Source organism: Corvus hawaiiensis, chromosome 5 (genome assembly GCF_020740725.1).
Source record: "Corvus hawaiiensis isolate bCorHaw1 chromosome 5, bCorHaw1.pri.cur, whole genome shotgun sequence".
Taxonomy (NCBI): Eukaryota; Metazoa; Chordata; class Aves; order Passeriformes; family Corvidae; genus Corvus; species Corvus hawaiiensis.
Genome location: NC_063217.1, coordinates 41,018,812 through 41,043,767, shown reverse-complemented (window position 1 = coordinate 41,043,767; position 24,956 = coordinate 41,018,812). Strand labels below are relative to the sequence as shown.

The 24,956-nt window shown below is 37.5% G+C and overlaps 1 protein-coding gene across 7 annotated transcripts in view; it reads right to left on the bottom strand.

Moving 5' to 3' along the window:
- Positions 1-24,956, bottom strand: part of MARCHF1 (membrane associated ring-CH-type finger 1) — a 231,141-nt gene that overhangs the window by 84,236 nt on the left and 121,949 nt on the right. For 3 of the 7 annotated variants that reach the window (XM_048302997.1, XM_048303003.1, XM_048302998.1), the window contains one exon: positions 6,504-6,643. The exons of the other annotated variants lie outside the window; for them this stretch is intronic. In XM_048302997.1, the coding sequence (XP_048158954.1) occupies positions 6,504-6,605 (102 nt within the window). In that variant the 5' untranslated portion in view covers positions 6,606-6,643. The remainder of the gene's footprint in view (positions 1-6,503; positions 6,644-24,956) is intronic. 7 annotated transcript variants of the gene reach the window in all.

Sequence of the window (24,956 nt, the reverse complement as noted above, 5' to 3'; positions counted from 1 at the left end):
AGACATTTCTTTGATGCTTCCTATCATCCTGATTTCCCCATTGCGGTGTACTTGTTCAATTAATGATGGAACTGAAGGCTTCACTGAGCTAGAATGAGAATAACCCATTTCACCTTATAAAAAACTTAGGTTAATTACTTGGCCCTGTCTGATTTTCTCATTTTCAAGAACTCATTTGCCAGATAGAAACTAAATTGTGATCCAGCAGTTCCCTCGTTGTTTCACTGTCTGCAACCCTACATCACATAACCTGGAGTTTTACATGCTTTAAACTAAATGTAAGATTTTTATGAAGGTACCAAAAATTGCTAGAAAAATAATTTCTTGACCTTTCAGTCAAAATTCATGTGATTAACCCTAATGTAGTCAGACTTTCTCTCCTCTTCAAAACTAAAAAAAATTAATAGGTGTTAAATTCTACATCGAAATGATGCTCCTTTTCCCTAAGTGAAAGATTAATGAGATCTTCAATTATACAAAAAAGAAACAAATTGCGAACAATTTATATGAAATAGATTTGAACCAATCTTGTGAGCACATGTTGCTGTGAGACACAAGATGCACGAAATATTCTGGGGAAAATAAAGGGTTGAATACAACCTATTCAAACTATTCCTGCTACACAGAAATTTAATACATTTTATTTCAATGTCTTGTAGTAATTTTATCTAGAAAAAATTTTTTTCTTGCAAATTTCACTGATAATAAATGCAGAAACCTAACAGCTAAAAAACTTAAATATCATTTGGCTTATAAAGCTAAATAAAACATGACAGTTTAAAATAACAATAATATTATTAATAATAATAATGACAACAATAAAACCTTATTCCCTTATTGAATCCAGCATTCAGATAAGCTTTTTTTTTTTTCCTCCTACATTTAAGTTATTTTTGTGTATACAAATCCAAAGTAATATTAAATTTCTGTGTAGCTTCCATTTTTGGTCAGAAAAAGCAAAATGCAAATTCTTTAAGTGAGGACTGTCATTTTAAGCCTGCCACAGGGGAAATCTAACTGAAATCACTGGTCAAACAAGTAAAAACTTCACCATATCTGCCTCACTCTTAAATTAATGACACTGGGGGAGACTTACCCAAAAGCTTTGGCCTACATCTACCCTGCTCTGATTGTTTATGTATGCATAGAAAAGGAACATAAATGACCTCTTAACAACTTTACATCCTTATTAACACATTCATGTTGAGAAGGTAGAGGGCAATGGTAACCAAGGTTACAACTGCTAATTGGCTTTAAATATAAGGAAATCAACAAGATTGGCCTGGGGTAGCATGGCTCCTGAGGCCACTGGCATCTTAGGCTGATCCTGTAATTTGGAAAGCAATACGTAGTTAAAACAATTGCCCTGCTGGGCAGCATGCTGCATTGTGCAAAAGGATGTGGAACACCTACAGTACAAGGAACAGTTTCCATAACTTTAACATGAAGAGATACTTCAGGAAATCATGAAATTTATTATACTGGTGAATAATTCTGTGCCTTTTAGAATTACATTTCTCTGTATAATCCCTCACTTCCACATTTTCACTCACAGCTACACATTGCTTGACTACTATATTTTTAAAACCAGTGCCTATAAAGAATTTTGTAGGTAAGGTATTGTGGATTTCCTAGCTGGTTCTGCAGCCTCATTCATAAAATCTACTTAATAGTTACACAAATAAGGAGATAATTCAGAAGAAACTAACTATTAGTTAGTCAAAAATCAGATGTGGCAGCCTGTGATCTACCTATGTCCAACAGATCATTCATAATCATATTTTACTTTCTCTTGGGGAAGCAGATAGTATTGACTGCTCGCATTAAAAAAAAAAAAAAAAAAAAAAAATCCCTCCTTAGAGTGAAATTAGATGCTTGATCACTTGCCATGACTTCTACATTGCATTTGCATGTAGAAACACAAATTATCTAGTTACTCACCTGACTATACTTTCACATATATTTACCTGTACTTCTGGTTGGGAATAAAATGGGGAAAAGTGGTTTATACTAATGACTAGAACTCAGCACTAAGTATGTGCTCTTGTGCCATTAGCTTCACGTGTTTAACATGTTGTACTGAGTCAAGGACCAGTCCATGCCCTGTGCAGGAGAGGCTGCACATAACAATTGGGAACACAGATTATAATAATGCTCAAGTTTTGAATTAGGACCCAGAGAAGCACTAGACACTGTGCAATGATAGTCAGAAACAGAACTGCTTCTAGGCAAATGGCTTAATCAATGTTAATACATATTTATGTATTCCCATCAAAATCATTTGAACTCACCACATATACATATGCTCATAGAATCACAGTATAAATAGATACTGTCAGCACAGAGTGATTAATGAAGAAATAATTCTAAATTTCTTATTTTCAATTATATCCATTATCTTTTCAGAAGATAAAAAACCTGCAAATACTACTGCATAAAATTATGAGCTTTCAAGATCTAGATTCTTTTCAAGTAAAGAAAAAAACAATTCCTTCCTCAACTCTAGAAAATAACAGAGAAAGGGAAAAATCAAAAAGATATGAATTTGCATATTGCCTGGTGAATGGAAAAGGATAGAAGAGCATTAATAATTGGAATTGTTACAGTCTTCATGTATCAAAAACCAACAGAGTCTAGAGGTTTGGTCTCAAAACTAAAACAGCAGCTACAAAAAGGGATCAATAAAGTGATTCTAAACCTACGTAGTATGATAAATGTGTTACTGGACAGGCAATAGTGTTACAGTTGTCAGGAAGAGAAAGCTTGATCTGGAATACTGTGCACAACTGGTCACTCCTGTTCCAACAGGAGCAGGAATATACAAGACCTTTTAATATACTCATGGGAACACGGAAACTATGACAAAAGGGAAAGTTGTATTACAGGTCTCTCAAAATATGATGAACATTAGAAAGGATGAACCTTCAAAGTTTAGAAACCATGTATACAGAAACAAACTGATAATAAATTTGGCTTGAAAAAGAGATGATTTCTAGCTATCAGAGAAGCAAAGTTAATTCCAGCTTTTTGTTCCACTACACCACTACAATTGACTATATGAAATTGTTTTGAGTATAACAAGGTTTACTCACTATGAATCTAAAATTATCAATGCAAACTCCCAAAGCCAATAAACTGCAATCTTAAACAATATTTTTTGACAACTTATGCCTCCTTTGATGATAGAATGATTCAAAATTTTTAAGGTACTCAGAACCAAGAAGCTAGAGTGTCACCTAAAACTGAATACAAAGGTTTTAATCTTCAAATAAAGTAGACTAAGGTGATAAAGCTTGGGGATATTATTATAATTAGGTTGACAACAATAACAGAAAAATGTTTCTGAGAATCCTTAGTAGAGTTTTCCTAAAATATTTCAGAATTTATTTGATTTCGATGAAGCTAGAACATCTTAACATCAAATAAAATTAAACAGTGCAACTGATTTTATTAAACTCTTTAAATACATTCCAATGTTTTCATGATCTTACTTCTTTTGTAATTTTTACTCCACTACTGTTCTGTATTCCATTTACTTGCTTAATGAAAAAAGCAATTTCTTAATGATCATAACCTGCTCCTGCTCCATAAGCTTCCTTCCTTTTTTCAAAAAGAGAGAAAAATACTTCTTTCCATAAAAATGGACTGGGAAGTCTGCCACATGAGGAAAGGCTGAGAGAACTGGGTTTGCTCAGCCTCGAGGAAGGAAAGCTTAGGGGACACCTTATCACCATGTTCCAGTATTTCAAGGGTGGCTACAAAGAAGATGAAGATTCCCTTTTTACAAGGAGTTACAAGGAAAAGACAAGTAGTAACGCGTACAAGTTGAGCACACTCTGGACACACTCTGATTAGACACAAGAGGAAAATGTTTTGCAATGAGAACAAGGAGCCATTGAAACAATCTCCGAAGGAAAGGTGCTGGATTCCCCAACACTGAATACTTTTAAGATTGAGCAGGACAGGGTGCCATGCCATCTTGTCTATATGGTGCTTATGCCAGGAAAGGTTGGACCAGATGATCCCTGAGATTCCTTCCATCCTGGTATTCTACAACTCCGTGAAAAATTAATGAGACTTGCTGGCAATTTTCAGATCATTTTCCTTTGGAAAAGTGGCATTGTGAAATGCCCACTTTGGGGTTTAGTTTTAAATGTAAAGTACTCTTTAATACTTTAGCTGAAGTTCTCAAATAAAGAAGACATCCTGCTGAATCAGAAGTGTACACAAAAGGCATATGGCAGAGGTCAAAAAAAGATGTAGTCTACATTCCACTTTGCTTCCTTCCAAACCCAGACTTGTCACCTACAGTATAAGGAAGCAAAGAGCGGTGTCTTCATCCCATAACTGTGGAAACAAGACTGACCAAATAAACTCATACTAAGGGAATCAGATCCACAGAGGAGCTGCAATGCACTGAAAAATGAAGTGTAATTCAGACAGAAGGGGCTTGAATAGCTCATCAGAAGTGTCTTTGTACACTTTGAACAAATAATTTGCCATATTCTTTACTTTCTATTGTTTCATTGTTTTTCACTTTCCAGTGCTGAAGTCTGTGTCTTCAATCAAGACCAGACAGAAAATTTTTTTGATATAGAAAGGCAGAGACTACTAAGCAAAATCAAAATTGATTTGAAACAAAATTTCAGATTTAAAATGTTCACAAGTGAAATAAGGATTTTTGGTCAACAGCCTGCAAGTTGGAAACACATTGTCAACAAAAGCTGAATATCCTTTTCTTCGGAAGTGAGGGATAGAAAAAGTCATGGCTGAAAGAGCAGGAAGCAAAGAAAATGAAAAGCTTGACAGGCCTCGAGACATTATTGTTTTATTTCCTGTTGTGAAGATTATTGTTCTACAGCCAGTCACGATATTAAATGACACACAGTATCTTCCCCAGTCGTTTATTTCTCTGGCTTTCCTACACACTTCATCAACTAAGCAGCAGTCTACACGCAAACTTATTTTTGAACAAGTTTTAATATTAATAAGGTTAAAAGATGCTAAGTCTGTGGGTTCACCAGTTCTGAATTTTATTTCCAGTTCATTTCTAAAACCCATCTGGTAGATTGGAATGCTTATCTCATACACATCAAACCAAATTAAATGTTGACTATCAGTAAAGCAGAAATAAAAGTACGCAAATTTACACTTAATTCCTTAATAGCTACCTCTTATTACTATTAATACCTAAATAGTAAAATCAATTAAAAAATTTAAAAATAAAATAGCAATAGTAATCAAATGTGGGGATAATATACATGACATCTTTGTTTCATAGACTCATTGACTTTTAATTTTCTTTTATTTCTCTGAAAGCAAAGTATTCTAGATGAAAGTGAGCTATAACAATAATCTAAGATATATAATAAACTATAAATTTGCAGCTTTTAATGCTGCCTTTTTGTGTTCTCTTCTGTAGCAGAAAATTACATTCTATATCATTTACCCCAGAACATTATAATTTTGCCACATTAAGTAGGGGCTTTATTTCACCAAAATTTCAACAGCTTTCAAGCAGACCCCTGTCTCTTCATTTGGACTACCACATTTCCTCAGTGGTTAGGAACAAGTATTCACCGTTCAGCTTAGATGTCATCCAGTCCATGTTTCAACAACTGCAGGGCAGTATTTCCTGATCACTCATGTTTCTTAGGATAGGGAAATATAGTGTCTATTTAACACTCATTAATGAAATTGGAGCAGGCATATTGAACTCAATATGTTTCAAATATTCAGTCTTTCTGTAGTCTGAAAATGTCAGTTGAATTAAAACAAGCAGACAGGGAGACAGTTTTTGCTCTTAGAGTCGGGGCAGTCGGAAGCCTTTACATACAAGCACCAATTCTTACTCACCTGGCCAGGTCTATTGATGTAAATGGCTTTATTCCAATGAATCAAACTGGAGGATTAAAATTCTTATCAATGAGTAACTTAATTCAATCCCATATGATACAATTTAATTCCACCGTGTAAACTGTGGACTTTATAATGCCTAAACACTTACTATCAACAGCTTTGCATGCAGAAACTCAACCATCTCTTGCAACAGCACATTTAATATATGAAGATAATTTTAAAATCCAGCTGTCTAACACAAGTTTAGACATGATACTTTGTTCCTGTTACTGGCAGGAACAAAGAGCAAATCAGGTGCCTTTAGATAACACCCAGATGTATTCATCAGGGACCAAATGCCATTGCACCAATTAAGATCACAAAGAATGTAAGTGATCCACATTCGATCATCTCCTGCTCAAAGACTCTACCGTTCACAAAACATCAATACTGATTTATAGACACAGCATGCAAGTCAGAATGAACCATGCGTAACATAAAAGACGAAAAAAAGCAAATGGAAAGAATAAACATCTGTAATATCAAAGGGTTCACACACAGAAGAAATGCAAGCAATGGCAAACAGCACAATTTCAAAAATAAATTTAACACCTCTCAAGTTCATCTGAGCATGCCACCATCAAGAAATGCAACTTTTCACTCACCAAAGTAGAGTTATGTGAAGCATCACCTGAGACCTCGGGTGTTCTTGTGCTGTTTGGAAGTCTGTGAGGATTACGAGCTATCGCTTGGCACCAGCCCAACATTTTCTCCTTCCACTTATCCCTTCTCAATTTCTGAAATTCTGAAAATAATTTAGATTCCCTGAAACATTGACACTTTGAATTCATTGTGCATGTCTCTGGATGCATGCCTTTAAAAACAGCTTTTAAAGTTGTATCTGAACAAGCTAATAAACATATACATCTTTATCCCAAAGTGTTAAACCCTGAAGGTTAGAAAAGATCTGAGCACTTTCAGCAAACCTTACATGCATTAGTACTATTTCAGAGTCAGCAAATATAGTGCCTTCTCTCCACGTTAAATCTTTCTCAAGTTGTAACTTTAATTTAAAAAGTGTTATTTTAAAGGGATTTTATTATAGAATACCTGAGACTAGCACCATCACAAAAACCGTATAACATTTGGTTACAAACCCCCACATTGACTGAAACAAGTAGAAATGGCCCTAACAGAGTAGCAGATACTAGATGCAAATAAACAGTGTGAAAACACACAAACCTGTATGTACCCACACCCAGACACTCCAGAATACCTAGCTCATCTTGAAGTGCTACACTAGGATGTGTTATAAATAGAAAAAAGTAATGTACACACACCAGCAATAAATGCTGTGTGCCAACTGTAAAATTATCTCTGAATTTTCTTCTAGTTTGTAACAATAACAAAATACCTTTTATGTAATACTACCACATTCTGGAAATGTAGTACTAGTAAAGTGTGCTATGAAGTGTAAGAAACCTTCATAAATATGTTTAAAATTTCACAATCTGCTTTTTCCCAATCGAAATTGATAATGGGGTGCAAAATTCAGTGCAAAACTTTGTTAATTAATTACAGAAACAACTTTGAGCAATTTTATTCTCCTCAATATCTGAAGCAATTTCTAATCTTGTTGTTTATAACATATTGTAATTTAACATGTGTTATTCTGTAGCATCATGAGACATAATAAACAGAAAGATTAACCTGCCAGATTGAGTGCCTAGTACTCCAAACAAGGGTAGCACTAGACTGAATAAAACTGGAACATAAATACAATAAAGCCAAAGACCTTCCATGGCACCACGTAGCATCACTGAATATTATTCACTTGTAACACAGGTTTATTTTTTCTGCAATACATCTCCATGCAGGACACAAAATACGCATATATTTACAGGAGATTTCATCTTCCCAGGTGTTGGGGTTTTAGGAGCTCTCCTGTTTTGTTTGTTTTTTTTTTTTTGTTAAAGGAATTTTCCCCATACGTGTTGCTAGGGGGACAAATGGCTGGATACTTAAGAAAAACAAAGAGCTAGCTTTTCCTTCTGCCGGAGAAAAACCCCGGGATCCCAAGCCTGCCTTCCCTGCCCTGCTCCTGCCATTGCTTCGAGCCTTTGCTACGTTGTAGCCCTGCTCATCCTGCCTGCCCAGACCTCGGGGGAGGGGTTCCCTGTTTGGATACACCTCATCTGCCATCCGGGATTTGTGCCCGTCCCCGCTGTTCCAGCCTGCTGCTCCAGCCTGCCGTTCCTGAGGGCCCGGCCGGACACCGGGATCGGCTGCCCAGGGGTTTGTGAAGCCTTTGTTCCATCCTTCCCGGGATCCCAGGGCACCGGTGCCGCGTGCTCCCCGAGCTCGCTCCGGAGCGCCCCCTGCAGCCGCGGGGGAACCATCGCACCTGCCCTGCTCACCGGGAGCCGCCAGCGCCCCTGCCGGCTGCGAGCGGAACTGCACCCGAGGGGAAAGGGCCTGACAGCCGAGAAGGCTGGGGCTGGGTTTGTGATTGTTTGCTGTTACTGCCATAGTTATTGCTGTTTGTTTGACTGGTTATATATATAATAGTAAAGAACTGTTATTCCTATTTTCCACATCCTTGCCTAAAAGCCCCTTGATTTCAAAATTGTAACTCGGAAGGGGGGTCGCATCTGCCATTCCAAGGGGGGCTCCTGCCTTTCTTAGCGGACAACTGTCTTTCAAACCAAGACACCAGGTTCTGAGTCTGAAAAACCACAAGCCCTTCCTGAATAACTACAGCTCTACCATTTCCACGCTTAACCATTAGTAGATAGTTTTCAAAGTATGAAATGCACAAAGCTCTATCCCCCACACAACCTCATGGAACTGATAGGAATAAGTGGAAATTAGCCTGAGTTTTACTGCACTGGAGATGATTAGATGAGTGACACTACAGATTAACCAATTCTTACAATTTTTTGGTCTCTTGAAATCTAACATGAGATACAAAAACATGCTGAGTAAGTTATCAATCAATCCTTTCTATACTGCCTGTACCTGTGAAGACAAGGAATCATCTGAATATAGTTACAGTCCTATTCTGGTCTTCTTGGTGTGCAGAACCCTTTGGAACTTTTGAAATTCTTCTTTTTTTGCCCTGAGCAATCAAAATGACTACCATTGTCCCGGTCATAACTGGAAGAAAAACTTTGCTCTTGTTCATACATCTGAAGAACCACCACCACAAATAAATTTCCTGAAAACAATCTTAATTCATCCTCTATAGATTTGTTTAAAAAAACAGAAGAATTACTTCATTCATATTTTTTTCAGGGGAGAAAATTTTTACTTATAATTTAGCCAAGCAAAGGGACACATAATTTTTGTTCATCTTGCACAATAGCAATGCTAAAAAAAAAGGGGTTTAGTTAAGAATGATGTATTAAAAACTAGCCAGTTGTATGAAATAAAAGCATCATATCTCTAAAAAAGAGTTCATTAATTTAGAGATGAAAAGAAAATAATCTATAATCTTAATTCTGAATCATAATCAGATTCAGGTACCAAAGGCCTCAACAAAGGCTGCATTAAGATGAAGTACATGAGAAGGTTACGCTTTTTCAGTCCTTACCAGAATCTAGCTGCTATCACAGAACAGCAGGAAATTGAACACAAAAAGCACACTGTTCTTTATCTAAGCTAAGTTTTGTTCTTCGTGTTCAAAGATTCCCAACAGCAATCAAAGTGATGGTATTTGTCTAGCCAACTAAATACGCTGCAGGATTTGGCAGATCATCAAAATATTCCAGGAGTAGAGCTACAGGAATACTGAAATACAAATAGCCTTCAATACTGAGCTCCGCTAAGAGAAATACTGTTATTCATTGTGTATCTCTTGTCTGAGCCTTATCAAGCTGTGACTTCTAATCAATTATTCTAATTTGAATAAAACCATGAATTGATGGGTTGGATGCAGTAGAAATCTCTGATAGCTTCTGCTATTTCTGTGTCACAAGTGAGCAACTGGCTTTTCTTAACCAGCCAGTCATTATCCTGTGGCTGCTGTGTTTCACAAGGACAATTCAGTGTAGCCATAGCATAACATAATGACACTAAAACTTTCTACAAATAAGAAGCTCAACCTCAGGTTTTAAAATGACTTCTATATTGAAAATAAATAAATAAATTCATATTAAAATACATGTGATTGTGTAAACAGCTGTAAAAGTCCAGTAATATCTCAGTGCTGTGGTTCTTTCAAGTCGGGGGAAAAAATTACTTTCCACATACAAATGTGATAACTACGTGTAAAATTTTTTATCATCAGAAGTGCTGAGTTCCTTCTGCCCCTCCAAACACAGGAATAATTTTGTGAGTCCAGCATGGAATTAAAATAGCATGAAAGGCCATCAAGCTAGAGAAGTCTTACCTTCCTGACTGATACCTGCAGCAATCAACTAAAATACCTATATAATAGCTAATAAAATAGCCAATGTTCTAGCCTCATTAAAAACAATGCAGAGACCAACAGAAAACAAGCACACATGCCCAAAAATTATTAAGTTGACACCTAAAATGATGGTACCAATCAAGGCTATAATGGTACCAGCTTTCTTGTATAGCTACTGGACATACACAATCAAACACCTCTGCATTAAGTGTATGCAATATTCTGAATTCAAACATGTCATGTTTATTAATGACTGTTTTCAGAAGTGCTTCCAGAGCACTATTGGAAGAGTAAGCCCAATTATGCACATCTAAATGCCTTTCCTTACCTGTAAAGACAAAACAGAGTTGCCATTTAACTTAGCTATGCAGCCCTTTCAAAACACCATCGCAGAATCAGCGCCCCTCTCTAAAGCAGCAGACGTTATATTATAACCAAGTTTTCTAGAACTTATAGCTTGCTTAAGTTTGCAAACTTTCAACTATGACATATTCCTAAATCAATACCTATATTATCTAATCAATTTTCAGGAATTACTTTGATGGTCCTGGACCATAATTAACTATATAATTATTTCCAAGTAAATCCAGCCTTTGTTGATTTGTTCTTTTCTCTTATACTGCTAATATGTATTTTAAGTTGTCCTTAGTCCTTTAAGACTTTGATTCTTTTTTGTTGCAACTAAAGATGCAAATTTCACTTATCACTTCAAACAATTCAATCACTGAAAATAAATAAATTTAAGATGACTGGTGCAAAAATTATTGCACCTAATATTGCTTTGTTTACCACTCCTTAACTACTATGCCCAAAGCATGACAAGAAATCTACAAAAGTTTTCAAAGAAATTAGTCTTTTGGGCTACTAAAGATTTAAAATTTGTGGGTATGTTTGCCTTCATAGTCATACTTGGTTTTTTCCCCCACAAGGAAGAGTATCTCTTTTGTACAGCAGAAAGCAATTTTAAATCACTCAAGGCTCTTCAGAAAACCCCCAATAGGGTTTTTTCCCCATGGTAAATTTTTAGCATTGTAATTATGCCATTTTGCATTTGTGAAGACTTCAAGAAGAAAATGTTGAGAAACGTACATTTATGGCAATTGATTTAATGTTTAAAACCCCCCAACTTTTATACATGTAGATACCAAAAAAAAATCTGTATTTACTGATGCACAGCTTTTGAACTATTTTCATAAGCAACCTCTATTCCATCCTCAAATATGACTTTGCTTTCTAAAAGGTTATTGCTGTTAATATCACAGCTTCTCTTCTCAGGAATGCTTTGCTCATCAAAGGTTAGACGTCTCCACTGAATTTTCCTCAGACCTTCAAAAAGCAGTGCAACTGTATGTGCTCCTGCTACAGGTGAGCAATGACCCCTCCCTCAGGATCTCTCCATGTAAATTCCAGATGCATCAGACTCCCAGGTAGAAAGGCGAACAGCCTTGATATGATCATGGAGTTGAGAAAAAGAACAAAGTATATGTTTTTGCTTTGTGAGTTTACATATATTTAGCCATACAGGACTGCCAAGCAGCTTAAAATAAAGACACGACTGGTAAATGCACCTGATAAACCATACCCAGCACTTGGCAGATGAAAACTCTTCAGGGAAGCTATAGAAATAGCAGAAAACGTTAACATGCAAAAAATCCACGTGAAGCTAAAGCATTAACTACCTTATGAAGTTATGCATGCAATTATCCAAATGAACAGGGCATAAGAAGTTACAGTAACTCTTTAATGGACTTTGTTCTGCTTATGTAAAATTAAAAGTTATTTCCTTATGTTTCTTCCCATTCATACGTGGTTTATTTACAGAAGAAGAAGAGTATATTTTTATTGTAAAATCAAATCCACTTTGAATCAGGCAGAGCTCACTATTGAAATAAGAAGACAAAGACAGAAGTAACTTTTTTTTAAAAGCCCAATAAAGGTTAAATACCTTAAAGACAGAATTTAACCATTAAACACCGCTGTATCAAAGGATAGGTAATTAATATGGAATTTAAATTAGCTTTTAAGAACAAAGAGAAAATCAGATTTAATTGAAGTACCAGAAACACATGCCAAAATGTGCTTAAGACCATGCTTGGTCCATCAAAAGAAGTATCTCCCTTTTGTCAGAGAAGCATTTTTAACAGAAATTCTGTCAAATACAAAGTCCTGGGCAGTCATAAACCATCTTCCACTGACAACCCTAAACAAAGAAAGCCCTTGCTTGTGAGCAGTTCAGATACTGCTCCTGTAATAGGTCAGTCATGTAGAACCCACACTAGACGGCGGTAATCACTGCTGGAAAGAAGGGCTTATCCTTTTGCTTGGGTATCATTGCTCACAATCTGTAACAACTCCAGGGCAGGACAGGCGACTGCTACTTTATCTTTGCTGGTCTCTTAATTTTTTCTTACCTCATTTCAGATAGTTTTCAGAACCTCTTTTAGGGTGAGTAGCATCAGTCGTCATTACCATCATTAGCATTAGTCATTTGCCCTCATATTCCAGTTTATAATTTTATAAAACATAACTGTTGAACTGGTTTTTGGCTGCAAGTAGCTAATGCTTATTTTTAATAATCAGTGTTTGCAAGTAATTTACTCCTGGTTAGAGTTACCTAATTGCAGCCTTACAGTACCTGAAAGGAGCCTACAAGAAAAATGGAGAGGGTTTCTTTACAAGTACATGCAGTTACAGGACAAGGCAGAATAGCTTCAAACTGAATGAGAGTAGGTTTAAATTAGATACTAGGAGGACATCTTTACTGTAAGAGTGTTGAGGCACTGGGACAGGTTGCCCAGATAAGCTGCAGATGCCCCAGCCCTGGAAGTGATCAAGACCAGGTTGGATGGGGCTCTGAGAAACCTGGTCTAGTGGAAAGTGTCCCTGCCCATGGCAGTTGGGTTGGATCTAGATGATATTTAAGGTCCCTTCCAACCCAAACCATTCTGTGATTAGTGAAAATTACAGCCATATCCATCAATACAAATCTGTGGATAATCTGTGGTTGATCAATATCATGAAATAGTTAATTTGAATGCTAGTTGGTAGAAAATTCAGGGTCATCTCTGGAAACTGAGGTGCAGCTATTTTCTTATAAAAACTACAGACCTGAATTCTAATTAATTAGAATGTGAAACCTGATATTCTGTTGGAAGATATTTAGAACCCTTACTGAAGTTAAGTTGTATGCATTATAATAAAGAAAATTCTGCTAAATATTTTGAGGAAGACTTTTGTTGTCATCAAGGGTATACCACCTAATAAGTTGACAGAAGAGTCAAATGTGTAATGAAAACTTGTGACAGATTTACCAAAGGAGAAAATTTGGAATCCTTTTTAATAATGATTAAATAAGCCCATTAAATAGCTGTTCAACACTAAACGAACTGAAATATACTATTGCAAGTACCTCTTTTTCATACTGCCCCCTTCTAGTAGAAATTGTGAAGATCATGACTTACGATCTGACCTGTGCTAGTAGAAAACCATGGCAGATGGCCTATTCAGGGTTTTTCAGGATGAACGGATTTAAGTTATAAATAATTACTGGCCTACTGGCCTAACGCTGCAGCTACTGGTAACACCTTAAATAACTAGTCCCTTACATAAGTAAAGATTATGTTAACCTAAAAGCTAATAATTATGTGAATAAGCATTTGAATAATGTTACTCTGATGATTTTAAATCAAAACTTCCAGAAAACAAATACAAAAGTAGGCCTTAGAAGTGAATGCATGGAAACAAAAGTATGACTCAAATAGCTGAAATAATGCTTTTTTAAAATGGGTTCCCATTAGACAATAATAATGGTGGCAAAATTATTGTAAGCAATTATTCTTTTTGCTCTGGTTGCTGTCAAAAAATAACTTGAAATTTAGTAGGAAAAAAACAGTTGAAGGATTATGTAGTCCTTCTAGTTTTTATGTTCGTAGTTGGGAAAAAACCAGAAAAGTTTTGCTGAATAACTAATAAAGCTAGAGAGGTACAAGAAGATTGGGTGAATATCAGCACGGCATTCTAAACTAAAATTAGTGGGATTCTTAAGAGTGTCTTCCAATAGTTTCAAGTTAAGCCTGAACCTAATTTATTATAATGCCAGACCATAATAGTTTACTAATTATTTTCCACAGAGAAAATTGGGGTTGGCTTCTCTGTGAGATGAAAGCAATGCAGTATATGCAGTTAAAACCACAACTCACACAGCTGTCAGCAAGCTAAGATTCACAGAGACCATATGCACATCACAGTTATAATATGCCATTCCTCACAAAACATTTCTAAAAAATTAAAGATGTAGTATTTGTTGTGTTTGCTAATTAAAGGGTAAAACTGGACACAGCATCACTTCGTCTCTTCTATTTAAAAATAACACTAAGCACAATGTAAGTATTCATCCTCTTGCAAGTCTTTCCAAAGAACCTTGAAGGAAGATGACATTGGCAAGGATACTGACAAAACATAAAGTTATAAAACTGAAATCTTGAGTGTACAGCAGAAAACAAACACAATGCTTGATGGCACAGCATTGCTCCCTGGCTCTCTTCAGTGACAGGGTGAACACAAAGATTTCTAACTCTGCAGTGGCTGTGGTGCAGCAGCTCAGGCAACTGAGTCTGATCCTGTGCCATCCAGAAGGTTTGATCTCTACCTCTGACAACCCTCCCCTGACTTTGCCACCACTTGTACTGCTTTCTACGAGGCTATGCTGAACCCTGGTGCTGAAACTGAGACAAGAGAATGCAGCACAGCATGGCACAGAGATGCCTGTGCAGCTGTGCAACACAGCCTAGCACAGCTGTGCAACACCCGTTCCTCCAGCCCCATACAAAGGCCCTGTTCCAAAACCTGTTTAGCTGCTGTACTGAAGAGCAGCTCCACAGCTAAACCATAAGCCTTGCCCTCGTGAAAACTTTCAATTATTTGTCCCTTCTACAGCTGGGGCATAACAGAGACAAGCCTTAGCTTTCCTAAGATACCTTACACCACCGATGACAATGCAATTGCAACACATAGTCCAGACATGGACACTGGGATTGAGGCAACCTCAGCGAGTTTGCCAACATCACCAAGGTACGTAGTCCTGACAACACACTGGAGGAAAGGGATGCCATCCAGAGGGACCTTGTCAGGCTTGAGGTAGGTCTGTGTAAACCTCATATATTCAACAAAGCCAGGTACAAGGTCCAGCACCTGTGTTGGGACAATCCCAAGGGAAAACACAGGCTGAGCAGAGAAGCCCTGAGGAAAAGGACGTGGGGATGCTGGTGGACAAAAAGCTCAACATGACCTGGTAACATGTGCGGGCAGCCTAGAAAGCAACCACATCCTGGTCTACATCCAAATCAGCATGGGCAGCAGGCTGAGGGAGGGGATTCTGCCCCTCTGCTCTGCTCTTGTGACACCCACCTGGAGGGCTGCATCCAGCTCGGGGGCCTCCACCACAAGAGAGATGTAGGCCTGCTAGAGCAAGCTAAGTTGATCACAGGGCTGTAGCACCTCTCCTATGAAGACAGGCTCAGAGCATTGGGGCTGTTCAGCCTGGAGAAGCCTCAAAGGAGATCCTGGAGAACCTTCCACGACCTAATAGGAGCCTACAAGAGAGCTAGAGAGGGACTTTTTAAAAAGCCATGTACTGATATGACAAAGGGTAACGGGCTGAAGCTGAAGGAGTGTAGGTTTAGATTAGATATTAGAAAAAACTCCTCTGCCGTGGGAATGGTGAGGCACTGGAACTGGATGCCCAGAGAGGTTGTGATGTCCTATCCCTGGGAGTGCTGAAGGCCAGCTTGGATGAGGGGTTCTATGATTCTGTGACCTGTACTAAATGCCTCCTCAAGGGTAACCATGTTTTTGAATCAACAAGATCTGGAATCAAAGTCTTCCATGGACCTGATGTAATTCACTAACACGGAATCTGTCTTGTGCATAAGTACTTGCCCAGCTGGCTGTTTTTTCAGCTTTTTTTTCCCAACACACTATTATTCTTCCCATTTTCTAGGAATTTCTCCCTTTTCATTTCCCGATTCTGGCTTCTTCTGCATTCAGCACTAATCAGTGTATACTTTTTGTTGAAATCACTAAAATATTTATTAAAACCTAAACACTTCTCCAATATAAAATAGTTTCTTGAGCTGGTACATAGGCTATACCTTCTTTCTTTAGCTTCTCTGAAGCTCAAATTTTATTCATTTAGACATTTAGATGTTTTACACTGAATTCAGACATCTTTGCTTCTTTAAGGTTCTCTTAAGGTTTGTAGTTTTTTGACACTTAGCTCTCTGTTACACCATTTATTTTCATATATATGTATGTCTCTAATCACAGTGTTTTTACATGAAGCTTTCTCATTTGAAGTAAACAAGCAAGCAACCTTCCATTCTAGTGTTAAGTTTTTCATTATCTTCAGAAAAATAAATTAAACTAGAAATATTTGTTGAAAGAGTTAATAAATAAAAATTTCACCAATAAAATTCTGGCAAGGTGGTAGAACCAATACACTTATAAAATTAAGTAAGCATTTAGAAAAGCTCATCTACAAAATCATACAACTTGAACAAATAATTTTCAGTACATTATCACAGGACTTGTTCACAATTTTGAAACAGATAACATGCTACAAAGTTCAACAAGATAGCTGGACTTCCCAAAGCCATTCCATTCTCTTCCTCAAATGCATGAGTGGATCAAGAACACACACTTAGCAAGCACTAGCTCAACAGATGGAGATTGTATTAAGGACCCTTCCTCTATATACAGCTCCACAGACAAAATAAGCATGCTCCAGGAAACACAAAATGATGGAAAACAGAGATGAATGCAAAAGCACATGTAGGTAGCTGGCCTATATTCAACTTTAACACTTAATTAGAAAGCTAAGCAGAGAAAAACTAACTTTGAAAGTAAAACCCATATTTAACCGCAGGTCAGCCACCCACAAAACTAGGGAGCATTTCAACAAGTTCTTGAGGGGAAAAGAAATGCACTGGTGAAAATTATTACATACAGGCTGTTGTTGCTACTGAAGTACTAATTTTAAGAGACTCCAAGAACAAAATGAAGAGCCCAACCTCCCTCTCAGCTTAGGCAATATCTGGGATATAGCAAATCCAGGTCAGGCCCCTGATAATTGTGTGGAAGTTGGTAGGAATAAGCAAAAGACAAATAGCAAAGTGCAAACAAGATACTCAAACAATGGGGTCAGACACACTCATCTGTGATGAGAAAACTGGAAAAATGAAGCATGCACAGAGCATGTAATAAAGCAAAGCACCTTAGCAGTCTTACAGCCCAACATGCAATTGGTGAAGGACAGTCTTGTTAATCTCATGTCCATGCTAAAGCTATGTCACATTTTGAAGCATCAGGATGTTCCAAGACCATCAGAGGAGATGCACTGGCATGTTTACAATGACAATCCATTTAGCTCTGCCAACACAAAGCACTACAATATGGTGGGTCAGGATGGGGCAGACTATTCTCAGACACAAAATATATTGATTCCATGCACAAGTATTTACTTAAGTCTTTACTGATAACCCATGGGATTTGAGTTCGCATAGAGAATTACCAGTTGTTGTTAATACAAACATTATGCATTTTTTATGTCTTATGTTTCCTGCACTGTAATAAAAAAATATATTTTTGTTAAGAATATATTTTAGATCACAATATCAAGTAAAACATAGTTTCAATTTCTGCTTCTCTTTAAAAATGACATTTAAATGTAAGTTCTATCATAAGACAGAAAAAAAATACATCCTTCTGCTATCGTCTATGCAAAATTTCATCCAAAAAGTTTTTTTCCCAGCAAGTAAAAGCCCACAACTGCAATGTAGAATGAAGATGCCAGCTCGAAATTGCTTTTCAGCAGAGCAGAAGCTTCACTATGGAAGGATTTCCATACAGTTTTACAGAAAGAACCATACAGTCCTTAAATTTACAAGAGTAACAAAGAAGTCCTGGAAAAGAAACAATACAGGGAATTAAAATGTTTTGCTTCATGTAAGCTCAGTGCAACTATGAAGAGGTATGGTATCAAAAGCATGAAAATTACACATTCTTTTTTTGTTTGCCACTGAAGTGCTCCCATGCTGGAGTAGTACAATGTACACTTTTCATATTCAGAGACTGGTAAAACCAGACTACTTGATAGGTACACACAAGGTAGTAGATCCTTATTCCCAGCAACTCTGTCCCACTGACTTTTTCTGCCATTTCTCTATTCTTCTAGTTTGTGTCTGTTTAGCTAAAAAACAATACTTCTTGGAGGGAAATCTATTAGGATCTTTCAAACACTTCTGAGCTACTTACAGCAGTAATACATTGTTATCACTAAAAACTTTTCCAGTAGATTTCACACTAATCATATCACAGAATCACAGACTATGCTGAGGTGGAAGGGACCCACAAGGATCATCAAGTCCAACTCCCACACAGGAACATCCCCAAGTCACACCATGTGCCTGAGAGCATTGTCCAAACCCTTCTTGAACTTTATATCCAGAACTGCCGAACTACATAATGCTAACAAAGTAACTAAGATAAAAACACGGCAGAATGAATCAGCACAGAGCTATTGTTGTCACAGATCTAAATTTCAGACATACACTTAACCTAAATCTGAAGACACAGTATACCTAAATATTTATATTGCAAAATACACTTTTCCACAAGTTTATTGATATTACAGTATCAATAAACTCTGCTTATCATTTGTTTTATAATGGGCAATCTCAGGTTAACAGAAGATTGGTTTCACTTTGAACATTTAAAATAGTTTGCTTGACAGTACTGCTTGCTAATAGTGAGGCATAACTATATTTAAAATGAACAAAAACTGCAAGTAAATTTTAAGTTATTCTTAAATATTGCCTATTGCATTATAGGGTTTTGATCAGTTATTACTCATGCAGAGAAGAAACCTGGCCTCAACTCTTCGGCTTCACACAAGAAGTGAAGGTTGCCTAAGCAACTCATGCTGTGACTACCTTTAGAAAAAACAGCATTAATGGTCTTCAGAAAAATTAAGCCAGGCACCTTCAGAATGAGCTAAATCTAAAATGAAACAGATAACCATGAGGTAACAGGAAACTATGGGCAGAATACTAATAAGGTAAATCCTGCTTCTTTGACCCCTTACAGTTCTTGGCGGAAAGTCACCAGTATAAGGAACAAAGATTAGAAATCACTATCTATCTGGACTCTCAAAGAACTTTAGGTCATACCTTCCTGAAAAAGATATTTAAAGTAAGTAATCATAGGCATTATGCAAAGTTCTGTGTCAGACAAAAATGTGTCTCAGCTGAGCAACAGTAGGCCAAAACAGGAATATATGAGCTGAGCTATTTCTGTTGTGAAGAGAAGACATGTTCAAGGTTTTACACTAGGGTTTTCCAATTTTGAACACTAGGAATTCTTGCTTGAGGAAAGTTGCTGAAGCTGACAAAGCAAATAATAAGTAGAGAAAAACACCAAAATTGTAACAGACTATTATACACGAACTATAACTTCATTGATAGGGTCACATGCTGCCTTTCCTTGCATTACATCATATTCAAAGTGGAAAATAATCACTTAAAAGAGAGCAGAAAAAAACCCCACAACATGAAACCATGTTTACTATACTGTCCAGTATAGGAGAAAGTTTCACGAAGGATGTCTGGACTTCAGGTGACTCTCTTGAAAGCTGTTTATTGCATAGGCGAAGTTACAGCATTTCAGGGAGTGGGTATCCAGAGCCAGCCCTACAGCTGCCAGCTCCAGCTGTAGGCATACCTGAAGCCCCTTTCTGTTCAAGTTACAAAGCGTTATATACTTTTCTTTGCAGAGTATCTTAACACATAACAACCAATAAGCACCATACACAACACCTTTACATTTGCCTATAGCCTATCATAACTACTACCATCACCATATTATAGTCATTATTATCCAATCACAAGAGTAAGTAAGTTACAATTTAAGCTTACAATGGAAAATTCTCAGACCTCTCTTTTTCTTCCTACTTCGACATTTCTTGTTTGCCTGCCATATCTCTCTTTTTGGTAAAGACATGTTTTCTATTTACTTATGCTCTTCTTGAGACTTACTTACTTGGTGAAAAACGTGTCTTTGTTTGTAGTCACATACCTTTGTCCTATTCATAAAAATCTCCTTCCAACTCATCTCCAACCTTTGCCTTCTCAGTTACTCAGCAGTCAGTGTTTCAGCAAAACATCTTTTACCCTATAGCAAAACTTGCTTCCATTTCTACCTCATCCTCAGTTTTTACATTCAGAGATCTTTCTGCCAAGCCTACATATCTGTGAAACTTTCTTACCAAACTTTCATCCTCCCCAACAGTCCAGGTCCTTCTTCAAAAGATGAATTTTGATTTCCTCATAGGTTTTAGTACAGCATCAATTAACACTCAGAAAACTCTCCATTACCCACATATCCCTCACCATACAGGTTACAAATTACTTGTTCCTCTGACACACTCACAGAGTTGGTGACAGAGACAGCCTGGCTCCAAAAACTTACTTTGCTGAAATACAATATGACTGCAGACATATGGGTTCAAGGCCTGGAAGCAGTTTAGGTGTGTAATGGTCATTAACCAAAACCACATAAAAGCTGACTTCTGAAAAGCCACAGGAGTACTGCCCTTCTCAGAAGCCACAGCCTGCAAAGGCTTGTTAGCAAAGCCACAGCAAGAACATGTGAGCGTAACCACCGCCCCCCCCCCCCCCCCCACCCCCAGCCCTGCTGTGGGCAGCCAGAGCGGCTCGGCTCCCCCTCTCCACTGCGGCCAAGATTCAGCTGAAGCTGCACCGCTGTCCAGCAGAGATCGTGTGACCAACAGCAATAAGCTGAGAAAAACATGTCTGAAACTTGAGGCACCAGAAGATTTTGTGAAAGGATGCCCAAGCATTCCTGTATCTGTGTTTTTATTTCAATGAAAAACTGATTGCTTCATAAGTTAACAGACATTAGTTTTAAAAATTCACAGAAATCATTTCGTTGACAGCTCAGAATTAAGCTTCTCTTACTGTTCTGATTCTTGTGAAATACAGGTGCCTACCTGTTTCAAGTCCTGTACAACTTTTAAGGGGATATGCTCCTAATAATCACTTCTTCAGGATTTATGCAATGAGCAACCTTTACTGGGACTGGATGGAATGAGAATTAGGAAGGAAAATTTCCACCCTGAAGTATTCTCCCTCTTTGGCTCTTTTATTGGAAAAAAATATATTGACATTTATTCTTTTATGACTTTTTCATTAATGTTAAGCACTCATTTTAAACTTGTGACATCCATAAACTTAATTTGTGAGGTCTTTCATAGATATGTGGCTTTGTTTTTCACCTCTGCAACACATGGTATTTTATACTACCTGGAAGGAGAATAAAACCTGCCTCAGAACATTCATATCTTTTCAATCCTACCATAACCATAGGCTAAAGCAGTGCTACACATAATTTACAGATCTTAAGGGGGCTGATAGACCTGGAGTTTTATGTGCCGAAAGGTTTGCCCTTGCCAGCGTACAATGTCTCATTGAAAGATCTGACCCAAGTTGTCACGAATCCTCCATTCACCAGTAAAAATTTAGGGTTTTGGGGCTTTCAAATCCTGTCAATCCCTAATTCTAGGTGGAAAACTTGGTGCCAGCCCTTAATATTATGCATCTTCCTCAGCTATCTAGTTGCACTAGATCCCTGAATTTTTAACTGGCTTTGTTCCCTCTGAACAGTTTTGCGCAGCACTGAGAAACATATGGGCTTAATTATTTAAGGATTTCTAAGAATTTGAAAAAAATAGAAATCTCATATTTCAATATTATATTTCACCTAATTAAGCAAAATTATATTATTTGTTTCAAGAACTGACTCAGTGAAATCTGTCATTTCCTGAATTTCAAGGATTGCATGAGTAGGGCATTTGACTGATTGTCATGGGTTAGCAAGCATAGTCCCGGAAGTGATGTTCTTGCAAAGGGGTGCTTACACCTTCCTCTGTGACCTAACAGAACCTATCAGCTGGCCAGTTTGAATATGGACAATTCTTCAAGCCACTTAAAGTTGTGACCGCCTCTGTGATGCACACTTAAGAATAGGAAACCCCCCCACAGCTCTGTCTTGTTTCTGGTGCTGGGACAGGTGGCTGCGGGCCCCCATGCGGGGCCAGTGGGCCCGGCCCAGGCCCTGCTCAGGCCAGGCCGGGCCAGACCACGGCCATCCTGGAGCCCATGGGCCCTGTTCCACCCGCAGAGCCCCCCCCCCCCCCCCCCCCCCCCCCCGCCTTGCATGTCCTGCTGGACCAAAGTCTCTGAAACATGAAAGATCAGAAATCAACAAACAACCTAAAATATAACGCCTCTTGTGTGATAATTCAGACAGTAGCACAACAAAATTATCAGCTAAAGCTGTGATTCAGAAAACCTTTAATTATAAATGTCTCTCTTTTCTTAAGGTAGTGGATTTTTTTTGAAATATGTAGCTTTTGAGCTGATACTCAATATCTACCCATCATTCTCTTGAAATCCTTTCACTCAAGTTTTAACCCCTAAAGTAAGGAAATACAGTTTCTTGAGGTATATTTTTTAACAAATTCAAAGCCAATGGAGGGAGGGTGAGATTCTGCAGAAAAGCACGTCTTTGCTAAGGACAAACTTAGATTAGAAATGAAGAACAAGTTGAAATTTGGCCAGGAAAATAAATACTTTGCCAACAGGCCCAGCTGTAAAAGAATGAGGAATGGTCAGGAATAGTATATATGATCAGACTTGTTTCTCCCTTTTGCATAAGCCGTCTGTGTTCTTCCTTACAGTCATGATTGTGTCCATATATATGTTAGTAAGGAAGAAACCTAGTCTGCTGGGTGGGCGCAGCACAATGACAAAAGGAAAGAAGATGTAACATTTCTGTTGGTGCACAGGGACAGACAACAGTTTGAAGAAAAAAATAACCAGGGCTTATGAGAAACCTGTTTCCCAGACACATTTAGCAATAGTATACTCACTTCTGTAAAGCAAATTTTATAAATACTAGAATTATAAATGCACTTTAGTACTTCAGGGATTTGCAAATGGCTAAAATGTTACCAAACATTTTGTAAGGAATGGAGAAATACTAAACTGAGGAAGGAAGCTACAAAACTTGTCCAAAAATGTAGATGTGTGTGCTTTTTTGCTTAGTGTTCAATTCAGTGGATGCCTTCCAAGGTGTTCCTCTATCACTCTCCATGCAGGATTTATTTCATGTTTCCTCAGCAGTAGATAAAGATTGCTGAAAATAGGATCTGTAACGCACTCACGACTTTCAATCTGGTTTCAAATTTGGCATGCTGACAGCAGCAAGCCAATCCCATAGTGAAAGTGACTTTTAAAAAATCTCATACTTCCTCCCCTTGAGATAGTTCACTACTGAAAGCATTCAGATGGCAAGTTGCTAGTTACATATCACAGAGTAAACACAGTACAAAGTTTAGTTATACTGCAATTTGTTTCTGATTAGAGCCAATAAAAATGGTGCTGCAGGTTCAGCACTTCTTTTTCAGTGTTTGCTAAGAAATGTTGAATATTGCATAAATTTTCCAAATGTAGATGTTGACAAATCAGCCTAGGCTTTGAAAAGAAACTCCTGTCTTTTAATTTATTATCCAAAAATACCCAGCACATTACAGAATGCTCTCTCTTCATACCTTTGCAATTCCACTCTTTTTCTCACAGATGAAAGCATGTGGAATTTCAGAAAGAAATATTAATTGCACACTAAAACCAGAATCCAGTCTATTTCTTTGCATCATCTCCTGTTTTTACTGTGCAATAAAAAGTAATTAGACATGGATAAAAATCAAGTAGCTTGGGTTTAATTGCAAAACTTGGTCCAATTAAACAACACTTGGGGCAGAAATGAGAGATTTGTGAAATAACAATAAATTATTGTGTGATAGATGATTGCATCACAGGTGATAGGTAAGGTCAAAGTCAAGTACAGACTGGAAAATATATCAATGCAGTCATCCCTATACATGTAGGAACAATTGTAGGAGAGCTCTGCAGTTGACTTGTGCACCTGTAAAGTTGTTCCTATCCATACTGGCCTCATCGGAAAAGCTGAGCAATTGGCTGAGAGGCACAGCAAGTACTTTAAACTGTTTTAACTATTTAGAATAACATTTTCACATATTTCTGTAGGTTGTTTTGTATGTTCTCTATTTAAGACAGGATAATTCTATGTTGCTTTCACACAGTGATGAATGTCAATGGCAGGGAATTAAAGATGACAAAAAATATAGATAAAATTATCACCAACGTGACTGCTACATAGCTTATTCATTCAAACAAAAAGCAAAACCTCAAGCTGCAAATAAATTCTTAAAAAAGTTATTCCAAAATTCTTTGGATCATGTTAGCCTTTCAGATAATATCTTCTCCTCTTCTAAAATCTAGTCCACCAGAAATTGTATAAGGAAAGACTAAGAGAATTGGAACTGTTCAGCCTGGAAAAGAGAAGGCTTCAGGGTTACCTAATTGCAGCCTTCCAGTACCTGAAAAGGATCTACAAAGGAGATGGAGAGAGACTATTTACAGTGACAGGACAAAAGGGAGTGAAAGAGACTGGGTTTAATTACATATTAGGAAGAAATTCTTTCCTGTGAGGATGGTGAGGCACTGGAACACATTGCCCAGAGAAGTTGTGGAGTCACCATCTCTGGAGGTGT